This window comes from Odocoileus virginianus, chromosome 4 (assembly GCF_023699985.2).
Source record: "Odocoileus virginianus isolate 20LAN1187 ecotype Illinois chromosome 4, Ovbor_1.2, whole genome shotgun sequence".
Taxonomy (NCBI): Eukaryota; Metazoa; Chordata; class Mammalia; order Artiodactyla; family Cervidae; genus Odocoileus; species Odocoileus virginianus.
This window is the reverse complement of record NC_069677.1, coordinates 42,136,755-42,158,770: the sequence shown is the minus strand read 5'-3', so window position 1 is coordinate 42,158,770 and position 22,016 is coordinate 42,136,755. Positions and strand designations below refer to the sequence as shown.

The 22,016-nt window shown below is 34.6% G+C and overlaps 1 protein-coding gene across 1 annotated transcript in view; it reads right to left on the bottom strand.

The window, feature by feature from the left end:
- Positions 1-281: 281 nt before the first annotated feature.
- Positions 282-22,016, bottom strand: part of BCHE (butyrylcholinesterase) — a 69,323-nt gene continuing 47,588 nt past the window's right edge. The window contains exons 3-4 of the mRNA XM_020878293.2: positions 11,838-12,004; positions 282-887 (exon numbers count right to left, since the gene is read on the bottom strand). Of these exons, the coding sequence (XP_020733952.2) occupies positions 763-887; positions 11,838-12,004 (292 nt within the window). The 3' untranslated portion in view covers positions 282-762. The remainder of the gene's footprint in view (positions 888-11,837; positions 12,005-22,016) is intronic.

The window sequence follows — 22,016 nt, the reverse complement described above, 5'->3', positions numbered from 1 at the left end:
AGGAAGAATAATTTACATGTGGACATGTTTGGGGAAAGTTGAGGAGTGAGGATGTGAGAAAGAAAAAAGTTGAAAGAACAGGAATATAATTTGAGGACTATAAGCATACACATCTTTAAAAAATTCAAAATATAAGTAATTATATTCTTTTACATTTTGTCTTTTGGTTGTGACATTTTGTTTCTATTATTAGATGATTCCAAGTGATCAAGCCTCTTATTTTAAGATTCTCTTAAATAAATTTTCTTGCCTTCATATAAAAGAAAAACCAAAGCAGCCAATTACTTTGTTTGTTTTAATGTATCATGTTAACATTAAATGCATAAATTAGTTAAAAGGAAATAATATTGTAAATCACAGTATGTAATGTTTCAAGACCTCCCATCCATTTTTAAAAAATATATTTTATCAGTGGTAATAAAAATAAATTGGAGATTGGAAACAGAACTCAGATATGTTTTAGGGAAAAATTTTCTTAAAGTTATTCAGGAAAGAGAGAATTTGAAGCTGCAAATAGTTTTAATATGCATATAATTAATTGTCATACTTTATAATGTGAAATTTAATTAAACTAGTTCTAGCCATTTGGGTTTTGAAATGCTAGGTACAATACTAAGTGAAAGAAGAGAGGAATTGATTTTATCCTTTTGGCATTTTTGTTTTATACATAATAGCTTTCTTACCAGAAGTGTAAGAGAGCCAATGATAGTTTTGCCTTGATCTACAGGAAAATGAACATTCTATAAAAGGTAAATCTATTAATTAGAGACCTGCACAGCTTTCTTTCTTCCTAGTGTAATCGTTAAATTGATTTTTCCAATCCATCATGTAATTGTTCCAGCGATGGAATCCTGCTTTCCATTCTCGTTCTGCTTCATCAATATTTCCTGTAAAACACGGAATGAGTTGTATTAATCTACATTTCCATCTCTGTTTATGTTAATTAAAAATAATTTTGATTTCAGATGCCATTTTCTCCTAGCACACTGCACAGTGATCTTTTAATTTATTATTTATTATAAACTTCTTTCACTACATGAAAAAACTAATAAATTTTTAAATATACTATATGAAAATGAAAATAATATATACATACAAGATGTATTCAACATAAAATGTAACACACATGAGCTTGTATATTATGTCAAATTATATTACATATTTTTGCTTTAGTTTCTGAGAAGATTTATAAATATTTTCTAGAATCCTCTAAGCATAGTAAAAATCTCATTTAATACATCCATTTTACATATATAATTATATAGCAGAGTATTATTATTTCTGATGAAAATGGTCATATATAAATATTTATTATTAATGCATTAGGAGAACTTTGTAATTGGCATTCTACATAGATTTTACATTCATTCTGTATCAATATATTTTCATTACACCCAAAGCCTGGTCATTAAAAAGAGTTTATTAAAAATAGTGTAAGATAGAAGTTTATTAACTGCTTTGAAAATTAGAAAGATGACCAAGAAAATCTCTGTTTTTCAGCAGTTTGCAAAGTGTATGTTTGTGTCAGGGGAGAGGACTGTTTCTGCCAGAAATAATATTAGACAATGAACCAAAAATGGTTCTGTAATACAAAAAACTTGAAATCTTGATTTATTTGAAAAGCGTATTATATTAAAGAATAAAGATTGTAAACAATAGAAGCTCTTAAATTGCAAGCTTTTAAAATCATATATTTAAGTTCCTAATATAAATAGATGTAATAAAGCAAGAAGATGGTTTATTCAAATCTATAGGTATTTAATATATTTGTAGTACTCTCACATTTTAAGTTTTTAGGAGATTTTGCCAAGAGATAGCACTGGTCACAGCAAACAACCTCTTCCAACAACAAATGGACTACAAATGGACATGTCTACAAATGGACATCACCAGACGGTCAATACCAAAATCAGATTGATTATTTTCTTTGCAGCCATAAATGGAGAGGCTCCATACAATCAACAAAAACAAGACTGTGAGCTGACTGGGGCTTAGACCATGAACTCCTTATTACCAAATTCAGACTTAAATTGAAGAAAGTAGGGGAAACCACTAAACCACTCAGGTATGACTTAAATCAAATCCCTTACGATTATACAGTGGAAGTGACACATAGATTCGAGGGATTAGGTCTGATAGACACAGTGCCTGAAGAGCTATGGATGGAGGTTCATGACACTGTACAGGAGGCAGGGATCAAGACCATCCCCAAGAAAAAGAAATGCAAAAGGCAAAATGGTTGTCTGAGGAGGGCTTATAAATAGGTGAGAAAAGAAGAGAAGTGAAAAGCAAAAGAGAAAAGGAAAGGTACACCCGTTTGAATGCAGAGTTCCAAAGAATAGCAAGGAGAGACAAGGAAGCCTTCCTCAGTGATCAATGCAAAGAAACAGGAACACAATAGAATGGGAAAGACTAGAGATCTTTTCAAGAAAATGAGAGATACCAATAGAATATTTCATGCAAAGATGGGCACAAAAAAAGGACAGAAATGGTAGTTACCTAACAGAAGCAGAACATATTAAGGAAGGGTGGCAAGAATACACAGAAGAACTATACAAAACAGATCTTCATAACTCAGATAACCATGATGGTATGATCACTCACCTAGACCCAGACATCCTGGAATGTGAAGTCAAGTGGGCTTTAGGAAGCATCATTACGAGCAAAGCTAGTGAAGGTGATGGAATTCCAGTTGAACTATTTCAAATCCTAAAAGATGATGCTGTGAAAGGGCTGCACTAAATATGTCAGCAAATTGGAAAACTCAGCTGTAGTCACAGGACTAGAAAAAGTCAGGTTTCATTCCAATCCCAAAGTAGGCAATGCAAAAGAATGCTCTAACTACTGCACAATTGCACTCATCTCACACACTAGCAAAGTGATGCTCAAAGTTCTCCAAGCCAGGCTACAACTGCAAGTGAACTGAGATATTCCAGATTTTCTTCCTGAATTTAGCAAAGGCAGAGAAACCAATATCAAATTGCCAACATCTGTCAGATCATTGAAAAAGCAAGACAGTTCCAGAAAAACATCAACTTCTGTTTTACTGACTACAGTAAAGCCTTTGACTGTGTGGATCACAATAAACTGTGGAAAATTTTTAAAGAGATGGGAATACCAGAACACCTGACCTGCCTCCTGAGATATCTGTATGCATGCCAAGAAGCAACAGTTAGAACTGGACATGGAACAACAGACTGGTTTCAAATAGGGAAAGGCTGTATATTGTCACCCTGCTTACTTAAATGCACATCATGAGAAATACCAGGCTGGATGAAGCACTAGCTGGAATCAAGACTGCCAGGAGAAATATCAATAACCTCAGATATGCAGATGACACCACCCTTATAGCAGAAAATGAACAGTGACTAAAGAGCCTCTTGATGAAAGTGAAAGAGGAGAATGAAGAAGTTGGCTTAAAACGCAACATTCAGAAAACTAAGATCATGGCATCTGAATCTACGGCAAATAGATGGAGAAACAATGCAAACAGTGACAAACTTTATTTTCTTGGGTTCCAAAATCACTACAGATGTGACTGCAGCCATGAAAGTAAAAGACACTTACTCCTTAGAAGAAAAGCTGTGACCAACCTAGACAGCATATTAAAAAGAGGAGACATTACTTTGCTGACAAAAGTCCATCCAGTCAAAGCTATGGTTTTTCCAGTAGTCATGTATGGATGTGAGAATTGGACTATACAGAAAGCTGAGTGCTAAAGAATTGATGCTTTTGAACTGTGGTGTTGGAGAAAACTCTTGAGAGTCCCTTGGACTTCAAGGAGATCCAACCAGTCCATCCTAAAGGAGATCAGTCCTGAATGTTCATTGAAAGGACTGATGCTGAAGCTTAAACTCCAATATTTTGGCCACTTGATACAAAGAATTGACTCATTGGAAAAGACCCTGATGCTGGGAAAGATTGGAGGCAGGAGGAGAAGGGGACGACAGAGGATGAGATGGTTGGATGGAATCACCAACTCGATAGACATGAGTCTGAGCAAGCTCTAGCAGTTGGTGATGGACAGAGAAGCCTGGCGTGCTGCAGTTCATGGGTTCGCAAAAGTCGGGCATGACTGAGCGACTGAACTGAACTAAACTTAACAAAGCTAGAAGGTGGTTTATTTAAATCTATAGGTATTTTATATATTTGTAGTTCTCTCATTTTTAAGTCTTTAGAATGCTGAGCTACAGTCATTAAATTAAAAACAAAAGTTTAAGTTATTTCAACTATTGTGAAAATAAAAACTGACAATTTTTATTATATACTTTTCAGTTAGGAATTTTGAAATTAATTATAACTTTGTAAGGTGTTAGGAGAATGTTCGTGTGATCTCATACTACAATATAATGTATACATAAAAATGTCTTCATATTATTAACAATGGAGCACATTCAGTGATTTGGTTTTTGTTAAATGACACTGAAAATATTTAATGCCATTAAGAGATCCCCTGTGATCTGAGATATATTTAGGTTTGAAATGTTCACAGTGCTTGAACACTGGACAAATATTTGTGAGTTTATATTTGAGTTTATAGGAAAAAATGACCTATTTCTATGTAAAATGCCTTTGTAAAGGTCAATGGCTATATTATTTTTGTGACTAGAAGAACTTTTTTAAAGAATCAAAAAACAGTAGATGTGGAAGAAAGATATTAAATATCCTACCAAATGATACACTCTTCTGTTCTTTTTTATGATAATTAAATGTTGTTTTAAATTTATTTACACAAAATAAGAACTCTGAAGTTTAGAAACAACAAAACTTTTGGTATAACAAATAAGTGACTGGTAATTTAGCATTTAGATGATGAACTTTAATATTTAAAGAAAAGGTCTTATATCTGATTTTCTTTTCTTCATGGAATTATATAAAATCCATTGATTCATGTAAACATAAATTTATTTCTTTTTGGGTCATAATCAAATATCTATACAATTTACATACTAAAAGTTTACTTTCTAATGTCAAAATGCTCTGTAAATCTGATTACATTTTCCCGTTAGAATTACTGAATATTGATTGAGACAATACAGTACAAAACATTTAATTATTTTCTAGCAGAATCTAAAGGAACTGGATACATTGTAATGAAAAGACAATAAAAGAAAAAGAAAACCTTAGTCCTATGTCATAAATCATAACCAAAATTAGAATTTTTTTCTCCTCCCCTACTTCTTTTTCCTCCCAAACTAGAATACTGCTATACTTAAGTGGCTATAGATTTATCATCATCAGTGAGATGTAGTTCTATTTGTTTTGTAGTTAACAGGGTGCTGCACTATGAAATAAAGAAAAGAACATCAATATAGGCTTTGGAGTGACATGGGTTGAAATTCCAGCTTGACCAATTATGATATTAGTATAAAAAGTTAACTTTTCAAATTAATTTTCCAACTGTAAATGGAGTTGGTAATCCTTATTTTGCAGTGTTGCCATGAGGAATAATTGAGATGGTGTGTACATTTTGGAATTAAATTATATGCATCTATGTGGAGCTCTGGAAATGAACTTACTGCCTTTGTTACAAAAATTCACTCCTAACTTTGTTCTTTATTGAATCAGTGTAGACCTAGATTAATATCAGTAATTTAAAAACTCACTGATACAACTTATTCAGGACTTGCATGATCTTTGTTTTGCCCACTTTGTGTTTCATTTGGGGGAAAGTCAGCAGTCTTTGTACACAAAGAAGAATATAATTAAACTATGTTTTTTTTTTTGTCTTGTCAGTTAAAAAAGGGTGAGCAATATTTTATCAGAACTAAGTCTAACTAGCCAAGTCTGAGGAGTTAGGGCAGAACATACGAGAAGTTATTGTTATTGTCAATCAAGATGAAGGTAGAAGACATTAATTACATTGATACTGAATGGTACTGAACATTACAATAAAAAGTAACATTTCCTGTGATTTGAGAGATCATAAAAATATCATCTGTCCCCTTTACTTGCTTGTTTTCCTGTTTTTCAACAAGTTATTAAAATTGCAAAGGGATTCATAATTCTTTATAGAGCAAATCATAAACTTACTAACTGCCCTGTTATAATTTGAGGTGTGTGATGAGATGGCGTGAACCACGATAAACTTGTCAGGAAGATCTGCTGGAGAAGTGATAGGTTACCCACTCCAGTATTTTTGGATATCCCTCGTGGCTCAGCTGGTAAAGAATCTGTCTGCAGTGGGGGACCTGGGTTCGATCCGTGGGTTGGAAAGGCTATTCTGGCCTGGAGAGTTCCATGTGGATTGTATAGTCCACGGAGTCGCTAAGAGTCAGACACCCTGAGAAACTTTCACCTTCATGATAACTCAGGCTGGGCTTTGTGAAGACTTCGGATGCTTTTACAGTGAAATAAATAAATCAGTTACTCTGATCCAAATACCTAAAAGTCTTTTGTTTATTTGTTTGCTTTGTTTTGCTTTTAACAACACATGGAAAAGTCAAATATGAAAAACTGCTTGATATTTTTCCTTCAAACTACCTTTTCACTATATCATTTTTGTTTGCATTCTTGCTGCCTAATTAGCAAATAGCAGAATATGAGATTCCAAAGTGACCAGTCAGAATAATATGTCAGCTCTTAAATTTACATTAGTCTTCTTTAGTTGCATCAAGCAGTATTTCATGATTTATTCAAAGGCCAAAGGAGGAACAATTGGATCTGATTTTTTTTTTTAAATCTGAGATATGTAGGTCAATTTTTTCCCTTTATATGAATTTACTTCCTCAATTTTAATGAAAAATATTTATATTTCATCAACATTGAATGGGTTCATTTCTTATGATTATGAAATATTGTAGTTATATTCTTAGCAAAAAATATGAATTTGTTAACAGTTGAAACAAATAGTGTATTTTATTTCTTGCAGGTGCTTGCAATAAGAGCACAGGTGTGTGCTGAAATATAGTCTGAAGTTAAGAGTTAGAATTTGTGTGTTAAACAAATCTTAAGGATCATTTTTTTGAGCATATTTACTATTCAGATGTAAATAACTGCTCAGAAGGTACTTATGCTTATTGTACTTCCATTGTGAGTGAAGTAAACATTTCTCCTTTTAAGAAGTCCTATTCAGTATTTATTTTTTGAAATTTTCCTTTGCTTGTGAATTTACCTTGCTTTTAAAAAACCAAAAGGAGTATTTCCATAAAATTTTCAGCCCAGGTCATCTGAACCAAATTCTCAGAATATTGAAGAGCAAAATGTTTAAAGTTTTATGACTTGATAAACATAAGGTATATTAATAACATATCTTCTTAATATTTAAATCCCTCTACATTATTTTTTTCCATTTATTTTTATTAGTTGGAGGCTAATTACTTTACATCATTACAGTAGTTTTTGTCATACATTGAAATGAATTAGCCATGGATTTACATGTATTCCCCATCCCGGTCCCCCCTCCCACCTCCCTCTCCACCCGATCCCTCTGGGTCTTCCCAGTCCACCAGGCCCGAGCACTTGTCTCATGCACCCAACCTGGGCTGGTGATGTGTTTCACCCTAGATAATATACATGTTTCAATGCTGTTCTCTTGAAACATCCCACCCTCACCTTCTCCCAGAGTCCACAAGTCTGTTCTATACATCTGAGTCTCCTAGATGCCCATCAGCAGATGAATGGATGAGGAAGCTGTGGTACATATACACCATGGAATATTACTCAGCCATTAAAAAGAATTCATTTGAATCAGTTCTAATGAGATGGGTGAAACTGGAGCCCATTATACAGAGTGAAGTAAGCCAAAAAGATAAAGACCATTACAGTATACTAACACATATATATGGAATTTAGAAAGATGGTAACAATAACCCGATATGCAAAACAGAAAAAGAGACTCAGATGTACATTATTTTTTAGAAAACCTAAAGGCATGACATTTCAAACTAATTTTTTATTTAAGTAAATATCATTATTACTAATGAATACATTGTTGATATTATAACAATTATGTCATACATTTACTTTAAAATTTATTAAATATATTTCATAAAACTACTTTGGGGTAATTATCTGAAAAAATAGTGATAAATATAAAATATGTTTTCAAGATACATTGGGAGTATCCCAGAGTGAGATATGTGTTTCCATACAGCACAGTGCTCTTTACATTAGGAAGTTGTCCAGCCCTGGGTAGGATAGAGCAGCATCTAGCCAAAAATATAGGAGTTGGTTTATTCAACTGCTTAATAGAAGTTGGATATTTAGAGACAGAGATTTTGAAGTACATCTTCAAAAATTGTTGATATTGAAATTTTATTTTATCCACAAATACACTACAGTAGGGGCTTCCCAGGTGGTGCTAGTGGTAAAAAGCCCACCAGCCAATGGATGCTGGAGATTTAAGAGACACAGGTCTCATACGTATGTTGGGAAGATCCCCTGGAGGAGGACATGGCAACCCACTCCAGTATTCTTGCCTGGAGAATCCCATGGACAGAGGAGCTTGGCAATCTACAGTCCATAGGGTTGCATAGAGTTGGATACAACTGAGACAACTTAGCATGCACACACACACACACTGCAATAGACCACATATGCTTGAACCAGAACGACTAAGTTGATTTTATAATAAATTAGTCATTTAAAAATTTCCCATACTCTCGGATTATTTTGCTTCAAATTATGATCTTCCCATTTCAAAATCTGAGGTTATTGATATTTCTCCCAGCAATCTTGACTCCAGCTTGTGCTTCCTCCGGCCCAGCATTTCTCATGATGTACTCTGCATATAAGTTAAATAAGCAAGGTGACAATATACAGCCTTAACATACTCCTTTCCTTATTTGGAACCAGTCTGTTCTTCCATGCCCAGTTCTAACTGTTGCTTCCTGACCTGTATACAGGTTTTCTCAAGAGGCAGGTCAGATGGTGTGGTATTCGCATCTCTTTCAGAATTTTCCACAGTTTATTGTGGTCCACACAGTCAAAGGCTATGGCATAGTCAATAAAGCAGAAATAGATGATTTTCTGAAACTCTCTTGCTTCTTTGATGATCCAACAGATGTTGGCAATTTGATCTTCGGTTCCTCTGCCATTTCTAAAACCAGCTTGAATGGAAGTTCATGGTTCACATATTGCTGAAGCCTGGCTTGGAGAATTTTGAGCATTACTTTACTAGTGTGTGAGATGAGTGCAATTGTGCGGTAGTTTGAGCATTCTTTGGCATTGCCATTCTTTGGGATAGGAATGAAAACTGACCTTATCCAGTCATGTGGCCACAGCTGAGTTTTCCAATTTGCTGACATATTGAGTGCAGCACTTTCACAGCATCATCTTTTAGAATTTGATATAGCTCAACTGGAATTCCATCGCCTCCACTAGCTTTGTTTGTAGTGATGCTTCCTAAGGCCTACCTGACTTCACATTCCAGGATGTCTGGCTCTAGGTGAGTGGGAGTGATCACACCTTCATGATTATCTGGGTTGTGAAGATCTTTTTTGTATAGTTCTGTGTATTCTCGCCACCTCTTCTTAATATCTTTTGCTTCTGTTAGGTCCATACCATTTCTGTCCTTTATTGAGCCCATCTTTGCATGAAATGTTCCCTTGGTATCTCTAATTTTCTTGAACTAAAGAGCCTCTTGATGAAAGTGAAAGAAGAGAATGAAAAAGTTGGCTTAAACCTCAACATTCAGAAAACTAAGATCATGGCATCTGGTCCCATCAATTCATGGGAAATAGATGGGGAAACAGTGGAAACTGTGGCTGACTTTATTTTTGGGGGCTCCAAAATCACTGCAGATGGTGACTGCAGCCATGAAATTAAAAGATGCTTACCCCTTGGAAGGAAAGTTAAGACCAACCTAATCAGCATATTAAAAAGCAGAGACATTACTTTACTAACAAAGGTCTGTCTAGTCAAGGCTATGGTTTTTCCAGTAGTCATGTATGGATGTGAGAGTTGGACTATAAAGAAAGCTGAGCACAGAAGAATTGATGCTTTTGAACTGTGGTGTTGGAGAAAACTCTTGAGAGTCCCTTGGACAGCAAGGAGATCCAACCAGTCCATCCTAAAGGAGATCAGTCCTGGGTGTTCATTGGAAGGACTGATGCTGAAGGTGAAACTCCAATACTTTGGCCGCCTGATGTGGAGAGCTGACTCATTTGAAAAGACCCTGATGCTGGGAGGGATTGGGGGCAGGAGGAGAAGGGGATGACAGGGGATGAGATGGTTGGATGACATCACTGACTCTATGGACATGGGTTTGTGTGGACTCCGGGAGTTGGTGATGGACAGGGAGGCCTGGAGTGCTGCGGTTCACGGGGTCGCAAAGAGTTGGACATGACTGAGCAACTGAACGGAGCTGAACTGAACTGGACATTTCAAATACTGATATTTTAAGTAAAGATTGAGAATATATAGTCCGTTATATGTTAAATGGTACCTCTTCTAGTCTCCTGGCAGATTATTCATGTTACCTCATTGCTATTCACACCCAGAGGACACAAGGGCAGCACTGTAGCTGTGCCAAGGGATGCAGAAGCCCATCTCTGCTGTATATTGTGTCACAGGGAGTACACAGAGCACTGGTCTATAAGTAATGTTTCCCAAACAGGTGGAGTCCCTAATTATAATTTTGGTGAGTAAAGTAAATAAAAAAGCATATCAAAAAGTAAATCGAAAAGCATATTAAACAATCAAGTACAACTCTGAAGTGTCCTTATTTGCCTGAAACTAACCCTTAACCTCTCTAAAGAAGAAACTAAAACTACTATATAGTGATATCTAAAATATAGCTTGAAAATTGTGGAATATTATGAGAAACAGAAGGGTAAAGTCTAAAGGAACTGGTCAGCAGTATGCCCAGTGGTTAAACCAGATCTGAAAGAGACACATGCATCCCAATGTTCATCGCAGCACTGTTTATAATAGCCAGGACATGGAAGCAACCTAGATGCCCATCAGCATGCGAATGGATGAGGAAGCTGTGGTATATATACACCATGGAATATTACTCAGCCATTAAAAAGAATTCATTTGAATCAGTTCTAATGAGATGGATGAAACTGGAGCCCATTATACAGAGTGAAGTAAGCCAGAAAGATAAAGTCCATTACAGTAAATTACTTTTATTTGAAAAATATAGCAAATAGACTTGAGGAGACACATCAGTTATAAAGAGATGGGCATTAAAAAAAAAGAGAAAAAACAACAACAACAAAAGCAGGCAATGAATCATATATGTATGTCATTTTCTCAGAGAATATGCAATCACTCAAGTTGATTGTTCAAGCTTAGTTAAATATTTTCTTACCAGTGAATTTTGAAATAATACAATGATCTGAAACATTTTCCTAGTATTTCCTTATATAAATCTAAGTAATCGCTTTCTGAAGCATAGCTAACTAAACTACTACTTGTTATTATGTTATATAATGTATGTCTCTGGCCTTAAATATTTCCAAGCTCAGAATATTTAGAAATATTTGGATAATGTTTTTAAATATATAAATTTTAGAGATTTTTTTCCCCCTTAAAAATCAATCAATTTATCACTAAATTTGTTTTTGCCTCTTTTGGATTATCAATTGTATTTAGATTTATATCAGTTCAATTTTTTAGTTCTATAAGTTGTTTATTTTATATATTTACTTTTTCAATTTGTATTAAATAATTCCACAAAAATTTGCTGAATAGCAAGATCACCCTATCTTAGTTCCACTATTAGGTTTCATTTTCTTCTAGAGAAAATGTCTGGTTTTACTTTCTTTAAATAATGTACACAGTGGAATCAATTAATTGTAAAGTTGCAGATGAACATTATCATCCTGCCCTGGATAGCCCACAACCAATTATTTAACCAAATACTAAGAGAACACAAAAGTAACACATACCTGTAATTTCCAAAACTTTGGGAAAAAATAGTGTCCAGAATCGGCATTGTTGAGCACGTAGTTTGGTATTTACTTTTGGTGACTCGGTATTTAAGGTGAAATATTTTTGTTCATTGCTTTTGAAAACAGGCCATCTTGTACTATTGTTCTGGGTCCCATTCGGATTTCTAAAAAAATTGAGAGGCATTATAGTTCTATTGAAGTCACTGATAGATTTATATATATATATATATATATATATATATATGTTCTCAGAAATCAATAAGAGTTTACAAAGTCAGAAAAATGTTGATTTGTTTGATAATCAAGCATAAAAGAACTAGTTGAATGTTTTCAGTACCTTCAAGCACTATGTTAGTTAAAATTGTAGGAATTAAAATTTAAAGAAATTTTTTACACATATTTTTGCTTAACATATAGAAAGAAAAATATAGTCTATTTTAAAATACCAATATTTTCTTTACACTTGAACATATATATCTAAGTTTGGGGCTGATTGCTCATCTCCTTAGTATGTAATAACTGTATTACTCTAAATCTAACTTTTAAGTTGTTCTTTCATTCATATAAATTTGTTCACTGCTTAAAAATCCTTCAATAATTCCCCTGTGAGATCAGATAAAGATTAGTGAACATGCCACCCACATTTCCAAGCTTACTTTCAGGTATTGTCTTTGCAGGCCAGCCAACAGGAATTGGGGATACTTTCTTAGTCATTTCTTTCTCTATTACACCTCCTGTCTTTGCCTAGCTATTACTTCTGCCTGGAATTGCTTCATTTCCTAACATCAGGTGTCAAAATCAATTCAGAACCTTCAGTTACTGTTTTCATGCTGATGCTTCCCATATCTTCAATTGTGATTTTTATATCAAGAGGGCTTGACTCAATTTTTCAGAAATTTATAATTTTTGGTTCACTTACACCTTATAGGATTTAATAATATATTATTGCCTAGGTCACACAAACAGAAACTCAAAGAATAAACATTCTGGAAGTGACTATCTGGATAGTTACTGGTGATTCTAAAGACTTACCTTTAACATATTTGTACGCTGCTTTTAGGAGTCTGACACTGCTCTAGGCTTTAGAAATACAAATACATATGGGGACATAGTTTTCCTCAGAGAATTACAAGAAAGGACATCCATGAAAACAAAAAAACAACAATATATGGTAACCTAAATCAAGCATAAACACAAATTTTCAGAAGAGGGAATTAGCTAAAGAAATGCAATTTTACCTGAAGTAAGGAGAAAAAAATAAGAAACTGAACCAGAAAGAAAATTTTGGAAAACTAAAGAAAGGGAACAAAATTAAAATAGGTACAAAATTGTGTTCCTCCTAGTTCAAATAGCAATGAAAAAAAAAAAAAGTAGTTTTCTTGGACTGTAAGAGGAGATTATATTAGAATTATAGCTTTAGGATTTTAGTGGTATAGCAATAAGATCTGAAAATCTAGTAAAATGGTTTAGGCTTTAGTTTGTAGGCTTTTATGATTCTTGAGGGATTCTTGGCCTGATGGTTTACTGTAAACATAATAGTTTAGAACTATTAACCTAGAGGTAGTATCTAGAATAACCAAGAAACCTAGAAAGTAGTCACTGAGACTTGTATCAAAAAAAAAAAAAAAAAGATTAAAGTGATAAGCAAATGCAATTTATCCCTTTCTAACTTAAGCAAACCCATATAAGAAAATCTCCAGTTCAACTTTTCTAAAAGTATACCTCACAAAATTCTTCATCATTAATAACATACCTTCTATATATTATTGACAGAAACTTGGGAGAACTGATGGAACGTACACTTTATTTTTCTTGCCAAAAGCCTGTGAACCCCTAGGATTTGGAAAGAGAAGCAGGCATTCATCAGCATGGTTATCTGAGGCAGATTTTGCCATCAAGAACTTGTATTGAATAAGTACCCTAAGTTCCTATTTTATCACAGATGCAGACATATTCAACCATGATTCAAGAGCTATAGAGATAAATAGCTTCGTGATGAACGGGTTGATTTTATGTAGGAATTGGATGATTTAATAAGAATTATTAAAAACCAGAGCTATTCAAGCTAAACCAATATCATAACAGGATTGAACCCTCTTGCTTTAGGGTATTATTTGAAAGAGGTCAGGAAGAAAATTTCTCCAGATCACAGATGGCACACTTGTCTAGGTGAATTATGTAGTCTTTTTCTTTTATTTTAGAGCTTTAGAAACTAACAAGTACAGCTGCTGGAGGCTGGATATTAAACCAGGAGAACCATTGGTCTGATTCGGTACAGCAATTCTTATGTTCCTAAATTGCCCACTTTCCTTCTAATTCCATTCTAATTAACTTATGGCACCATTTTAACTGCACATTCATTTCTGGCTTCTGCAAATGGTGACTTAAACAGAGCTGACTTGTACTTGAGCTCAAGAGCGAAGCACTAATGGCACTGCCAGTGTTCATTTAACAAACTTTGTCCTATGAAATAACTCATGACATTCCAAATTGTAGTTCAGAGATAATAAAACTCCTTTGCCTATGGATGCAGATATTGTTTTCAAAAAGTGATTGAAATAGCTATTGAAGTGATGAAGCATTTTATTTTATAATTTGAAAAAACCTCCAAAGACCAAAACTTAACCAGAGACATAATTCTCTTCTTATTTGTATCAGTTAAAAACTTTGTAAAATCCAATATACTTTCCAGATACAAAATTCTGAAACACTGTGTTGTGCGTGTTCAATCCCTCAGCTGTGTCTGACTATGTGACCCCCGTGACCCATAGCACACCAGACTCCTCTGTCCAAGGAATTTTCCCAGCAAGAATAATGGAGTGGGTTGCCATTTCCTCTTCCATCCTCCTGACCCAGGGACTGAATCCACATCTCTTGCATCTCCTGCATTGGCAGGCAGATGTTTTTACCACTGAGCCACCTGGGAAACCCTCTGAAACACTATACAATTTTAATTTCAAAATTATAAATTTAAACATCCTGACTTTGCTATTTTTAAAAAAAGTAATTTATATTCTGATTATAAAATAAATACCTCAAAGTGAAAATATGCAACACTTTCCATGAAATAAAGAAATCTCTTCTCTTTTTGTTATCAGGGTTTGTTTTTTTTTTTTCTAATTTGTGTTATACAAAAGTAGTCTAAAGATCATTCATTGCACTTTTCCTCTAATGTAGGATTGAAAAGTTTTAAGATATGGTTTATTTAACCAAAAATGCAGACTATCATTTGAACAATTGTATTACAGAAAATTGCTTGCTTGTCATTGGTATTTGAACATTTTCTATTCATTTTATGAATAGAATCTTTAAAAAGAAATTAATTGACTCTGGGTGCCTGGTATGAAGGACTAGGAAATACTCAACTTCATGCATCGAATTTTCTTAGAAATACAAGTTCCATTATTGCTTAACCAATCCTAACACAGGAATTAAGATTCCTTTAAGAATTCAGAGATGGTTATTTCTAACTAAGATATATGGTTACTTTTTAAACATTTTATTTTATATTGGAGTGTAACCAATTAACAATGTTTTGACAGTTTCAGGTGAACATTAAATGGACTCAGCCATACATATTCATGACTCCATTCTCCCTCACACCCATCCAGGCTGCCACATAACACTGAGTAGAATTCCATGTGCTATACAGTTATTTTAAAGTGAATATATTTTAGTGTGCTTTACAATCTAGTAAAATGAGGTCATGATTAGTAGTTGTAAACTGAAAGGCCACCTGAAATATCCCACAATCATAAGCAGGCCACGAGGATATAGTGGATAATTTCTTATATGCAAATATTCATGTATTTATATTCCGGCATGTCATGCTTAAATAAAACTGTATTTTAATTTAAAGAATAAAAGGGTTATAAAAGAGATTAAACCGATTCTTTTATTAAACAAATATCAATTGAGAGCATACTTTGTCAAACTTGTTTGAATCACAGAAGATTCAACAACAAAAACAGAAAAAAATTCCTACCTCATACAGTTTTCACTCTATGAGAAAGATAGACAATAATGATAATAAAAGAAAATTATATAGTATGTTGAATAGTAATAGCTCCTAGAAATAATAAAACTGAAAGTGGGGATGATAGGAAATGATGAGTATTTAAGTATGTGTGTGTGTGGAGGGCAGAGGATAGGGAGTGTGTAATAATGAATTTGATTGACTTTTGTCCAAATTTCCTTGTGAGATAACCTCTAAGTCTTGGAACTTTGCACCATACCTGATAGGTTATACTAACAGGGTGATTCGTGTTGTGTATATGATGACCTTTGCTAATGCTATGACTCAGGGTGGGGCAGCACACACTGTTAATCTTAGGGAAGGAACTGACTTCCCCTGAAAAACTAACCAGTGATTACAGGGTTGGGACTTTGAGCCAACTATATCAGCCTGAGCTCTGGGAAGAGGAGGGGCCTAAAGATTGAATTGAACCACTTGGCCAATAACTGACTGTACCATGCAACCCAAATAAAACTAAACCTCAAGGTCAGGTGAGCTTTCTGGGTTGGCAGTTCTCCATGTGCACCCGCCTTACTACAATTGATGCCATGAAGACAAAGCGTCTGTGAGGATGTTGAAGATTTCTGTTTGGAAGCTTGTTAGTTGTAGATCTTACTCTCTGTATCTTTTCCTTTGGTTCTGAACTATATGCTCTTGCTATATTGTGTGTGTGTTATTTACTCAGTTGTGTCTAACTCTTTGTGACCCTGTGGATTGTAGCTCACCAGTCTCCTCTGTCCATGGAATTCTCCAGACAAGAATACTAGAGTGAGTTGCCATGCCTGCCCTTCTCTAGGGGATCTTCATAACCCAGGTATTCCACAATGCAGGCAGATTGTCTTTACCATCTGAGCCTCCAGGGAAGACCTTTGCTATATTAAAACTGTTCATTGTAATTTATGGAATTTTTCTAAGTCCTGTGAGTCATTCTAGTGAATTATCAAATCTGAGGGAATTCATGTGGACTCTGAACTCGCAAGTTAGATTTGAAATCTTGAAAGATGACAGTTTGAAGGGCTGTGCCTTAACCTTGACTTTGGAAGACTCTGGGTAGGGAAACTCCACAATATTTGGAAAGAAAGAAACTTTCAAGTGAAGAATTGACAGAGGATAAGAGTGAGCCATGCAATTTATTTGAGGGAAGAGTATTTTAACAAAAGCAGAAAGCAAAGGCCAGTGAGACAGGTGTGTGCCTGGAGTTTTCCAAGAATCCAAGTAGGAGGGTGTGACTCTAATGAAGCCAATCAGGGAGGAAGGAGTTGAAGGTGATATTATTTATTTACCTGTAGGACCTTATGATCTTTTTACATCTGCTCTGAGCGAGAGAAGAAGCAATTGGAAGGTTTGCACAAATAAAGGACAGATCTCACGTATTCTTTTTTAAAAAGATTACCTCTGAGAATTGACTGCAGAGAATCCAAAGGTAAAAGCAGGGAGATCAGTTAGGAGACCACAGGAATAATGTGCATGAGAGATGATGGTTGTGTGAACCACAGAAGTAGTGGCAGAAATTGAGAGAAGTACTCAGAGTTTGCAAATATTTTGAAGGTAGAGTCCTTATAACTGGGCAATGAATTAGAAGTGGAGAGAAATGAGAACAGTCAAGATGACTCCAAGAATTCTGGCCTGAGGAACTGGGAGGATTAACAGAGCTGCCATCATTCAGATAGGAAATGCTCTAAGAAAAGCATGTTGATGCTATTGCTGTTCAGTCGCCCAGCTGTGTCAGACTCTTTGTGACCCCTTGGACTGTAGCACACCAGGCCTCCCTGTCCTTCACCAACTCCTGAAGCTTTCCCAAGTTCATGTTCATTGCATTGGCGATGCCGTCCAGCCATCTCATCCTCTGACACCCTCTTCTCCTTCTGCTCTGTCTTTCCCAGCACCAGGGACTTTTGCAATGAGTCATCTGTTTGCATCAGATGACCAGAATAAGTGAGCTTAAGCTTCAGCTTCAGCATCAGCATCAGTCCTTCCAGGGAATAGTCACGGTTGATCTCCCTTAAGATAGACTGGTTTGATCTCCTTGCTGAGCAGGGGATTTCTAAGAGTCTTCTCCAGCACCACAGTCCAAAGGCATCAATTCTTTGGCATTCTGCCTTCTTTACAGTCCAGCTCTCACAACCGTACATGACCACCGGGAAGACCATAGCTTTGACAATAGACCTTTGTCAGAAGATAATGTCTCTGCTTCTAAACAAGTTTGTCATCGCTTTCCTGCCAAGAAGGAATCGTTTTCTGATTTCATGGCTGCAGTCACCGTCCACAGTGATTTTGGGGCCTGAGAAGAAATCTGTCACTACTTCCACCTTTTCCCCTTCTATCTTCCATGCAGTAATGGGACTGGGATGCCATGATCTTGGTTTTTTAATATTTAGTCTTATGCCAGCTCTTTCACTCTCCCCCTTCGCCCTTATCAAGAGGGTCTTTAGTTCCTCTTCGCTTTCTGCCATTAGAGTGGTATCATCGGCATATCTGAGATTGTTGATGTTTCTCATGCCTATCTTGATTCCCAGCTTATAACTCATCCTGAAGAGCATACTTGGAGAAAATAGCATGAGTTCAATTCTTCCCTGGTCTTTAGGAGGATGTCAGATTTTTCCCTTCCTATGAAGGGGAAAAAATGCAGCTTTTCCTTACTGTATATTTCTTTCCTGTGTGTCTCCTTTTCTATCACATAGAACACTTCACTACTGACCCTTTTGGACATTAACTGTGTGAACATTATTCTCACAACAATAAGCTAATCTTTGACACCAGCTGAGTGTCCTACAATTCAATTCTGATACTACCTGGACAGAGCATCAGATCTAACAGAAAAGGGCTCAGTCCCACAAGACTGCCCCACCCTTTCATAACAATAAGCAAGTCTTTGACACCAGCTGAGTGTCCTACATATTGAGCTAAACAATGTGAAACTTTGCATCAAATAAACTTTCACTATGGCTATAAGACACCGTGCAACAGTTTTTACATATCCCTTACATGTACACTATTCTCTTTTTTTTTTTACCATAGTTATTCAGCATTTAATAAAAACAATTGATAATATAGCATATAGCCTGTGCCTAAAGGATCCACATTTTAAAAGTGAGATGTTCAGATTTAGTACACTTAGAAAAAAATCAGGAAGCAACTGAGCAAAATAGAACTCAAAAAAGGAGACATTCAGTGAGTATCATGATTAGTAGTGGGAGCAGTACTGGAAACATTTCACATGTTGCTTCTATTATACTGACAAATTTATATAAAGGACAGAGCAATTTTCATATAGCAAACAAATTTGCTCTTCATATTTAAGCATATAAAGAGGAATGTGTATTTCTACAGAATCTATTTTTTTAAGTAAATATGGAGACACAGGTGAAACAGAAAAATATTAATAAACAGAAATGGGTAAATACCATCTTGTTTCTTGCAAAGTCATATTCTCCATATCATCTTGCATATAGTAAACTTCTTAGGATAAAAATAAAAATTAAATATATTTTGAAGTAGTTTTTGATTCCTTCCAGAAGAATTTCTGTGACTGTAGCATTTGTAAAATTAATCAGGTTCCACTACTAATTGTGTTTAGTTAAGTGTTTGAAAATATGAACAATTTAAAAACTGATCCAAAGATAGTTTTCTTAAATTAAATAAATCATAACACTTATTCTTAATTATAACCAAATAAAATTAGTTTAATAACTTCTGAATTCTATTAAAACAACTGAGTATTAATTCATAAATGCATTTCAGTAATTCAATGATACTGATTCCATTTTAATTTATAAGGTTATAGCCTAGGCTAATTAGTTTTATAAAACTTCTTATCCTTAATCTCATGATTTTCTACAAGTGTCCATAATGAAGCTTCAATGATTAATGAAATCATTTAAACAAATTTTCTTCAAAAATATACATGGAAATGTATGCATCCTCATTAATCTGACTCCTGATTACTATATAGTACATATGTGTGTGTGTGTGTGTGTGTATTACACAACTTAAATATTTAGGATGTGTGTGTGTGTATGCGAAGTCGCTTCAGTCATGTCCAACTTTTTGTGACCCTATGGACTGTATTCAATCAGGCTCCTCTGTCCGTGGGATTCTCCAGGCAAGTTGCCATGTCCTTCTCCAGCGGATCTTCCTGACCCATGGAATGAACCCAGGTTTCCTGTCCTGCAGGCAGATTCTTTACTGCTGAGCCACTTGGAAAGCCCGAATATTAAGGAAACCAAAAACAATTGAGCAAATATCATTTACATAAAGATTAAAATATATCATAGTAGCATATTATTGCAATTCACTGAAACAGTGGCAAATTACATAATAACAACTATACATTGAGCTCTTAAATAAATCATATCTTATTTATTTTTGTATGCTCTGTACCTAAAATAATCCTGAGCAAAATGTATATGCTCAATAAATGCTTGTTGAAATGAGAACTAAGTGAATAACTTTCATTACTTTGGATATATTTTGAATTAATTCAATATGAGGTATAAAGTATTTTTCACAGTACTATATGAAAAGAGAAATTCACTTTACTCTTTTGGGTTAATATGAATAAAAATGTCTGGTAAACATTACTCTTTTAACATTAAAAACCTGAAAACGCACATTGATTCTTCAAGTGCCTAAAGCAATAATACATTTCACTTCAAAGTCCTACATGAGCTCATGGAAGGTCACAATGTATATGAGTTACTCTTATGCCTGTTCACAGACTGAATCTCAACTCTTTTCCAAGTCTTATTTCTTCCATCCAGATGCACTGTACATTATCAGAAAGGTTTTTATGACTGTACTGTTTTCTCCCTGGAGGTAATAAGTGCCAAAAAAAAAAAAAAAATGTTACTAAAGCAATATGGAGTTTATAACAATTTACTTGTGCATAGAGAATTTTTTATAAGTGGATCATTTGCAATTTAGATTATATTTTAATGCAAATGACTTAATTTAGTTCACTTTTGGTACTTGTTTCCCCCATCTCCTGACATTTTCATTGAAAACTGTGGAAATGAGAGAAGTAATTATTGAAGAACCATTCCCTAGCTTCATGAGTTTAAGTTTCCTCCTTACTTCGACAGGTTTGTTTTTCATGGCAGGAATATGGGTACCCAGGGTGGCAGAATTGTACTAGCACACTGTAAAAGGTTGCAATAATTCAGCAATTCTCTAAAAATTATTTCTTCCATCTAAATATACTATGTAAGCAGGATCCATGATCAAGTTGGTTATTAAGTTTTTTAATCTCATTATTCTTAACTAGTGGATTGGGATATATTCTCAACTTCACAGAGAAATAGAAATACAGAAGGCAAGAGCAAAGAGGGAACTAAAGAGGAGAGTCCCATATAAATATATAAATTGAATAATCCTGTTACTAAATATGATCAAAAGGCAAAACACACCAATGATCTAAACTTTCTGAGGAACAAAAAAAAGAGGAAGATTTATTTTCACTAAGCACTAATAAAAAGGAGCAAATTACATTTCAGTTAAATAAATGCCATTAGGAAGATGAGATATATTTAGCTGCACATCATCTTCTAACTTTAAAAATAATTAGTAACTGTAGTAACTGGAGGCATTCAGAATATGGGATGAGGTTTCAGCTCTAGCAATAAACAGAGGCCAATTATTATATAATATAGATAGACTGGTGTTATGAAAACGGATGCCTGGGAAGTAAGAAAAAACATTCAGTCTAAAAGATGAACATTTCATAAAAGGTGAGACTTCTTGACTGTCAGAACCTTATCTGATCTTTTCATTTTTATTTTTTAGTAGCACTTAATAAAGAAATTGCCACAGATTTTCAATCAGTGTTGTTGAACTCAATCATATTTAAGGGGAGAATAAAGAGTTCAAAGTATCTTAAAAACACACAAACATGCTTCTCTTAATCCAAATCTGTATGTTCCAACACATTGTCATCTTTGCTGAGACATCGTTTCTTTTTTTTTTTTTTTTCCTCTAAATATATAACTAAAAGTCAGGTGCCCATTTTAAAGCACATTTTCTATTATTTTATAAGAACATTTAGATTGTAATTAGTATTTAAGAGAGGTTTTTATAGTTAACCCAGTCTCCTAAATGCTTGACTAAAGTACTTGGATAGAATCATGCAAACAAATTGATTCCCAGAACACAGTTTGCATTTAGCA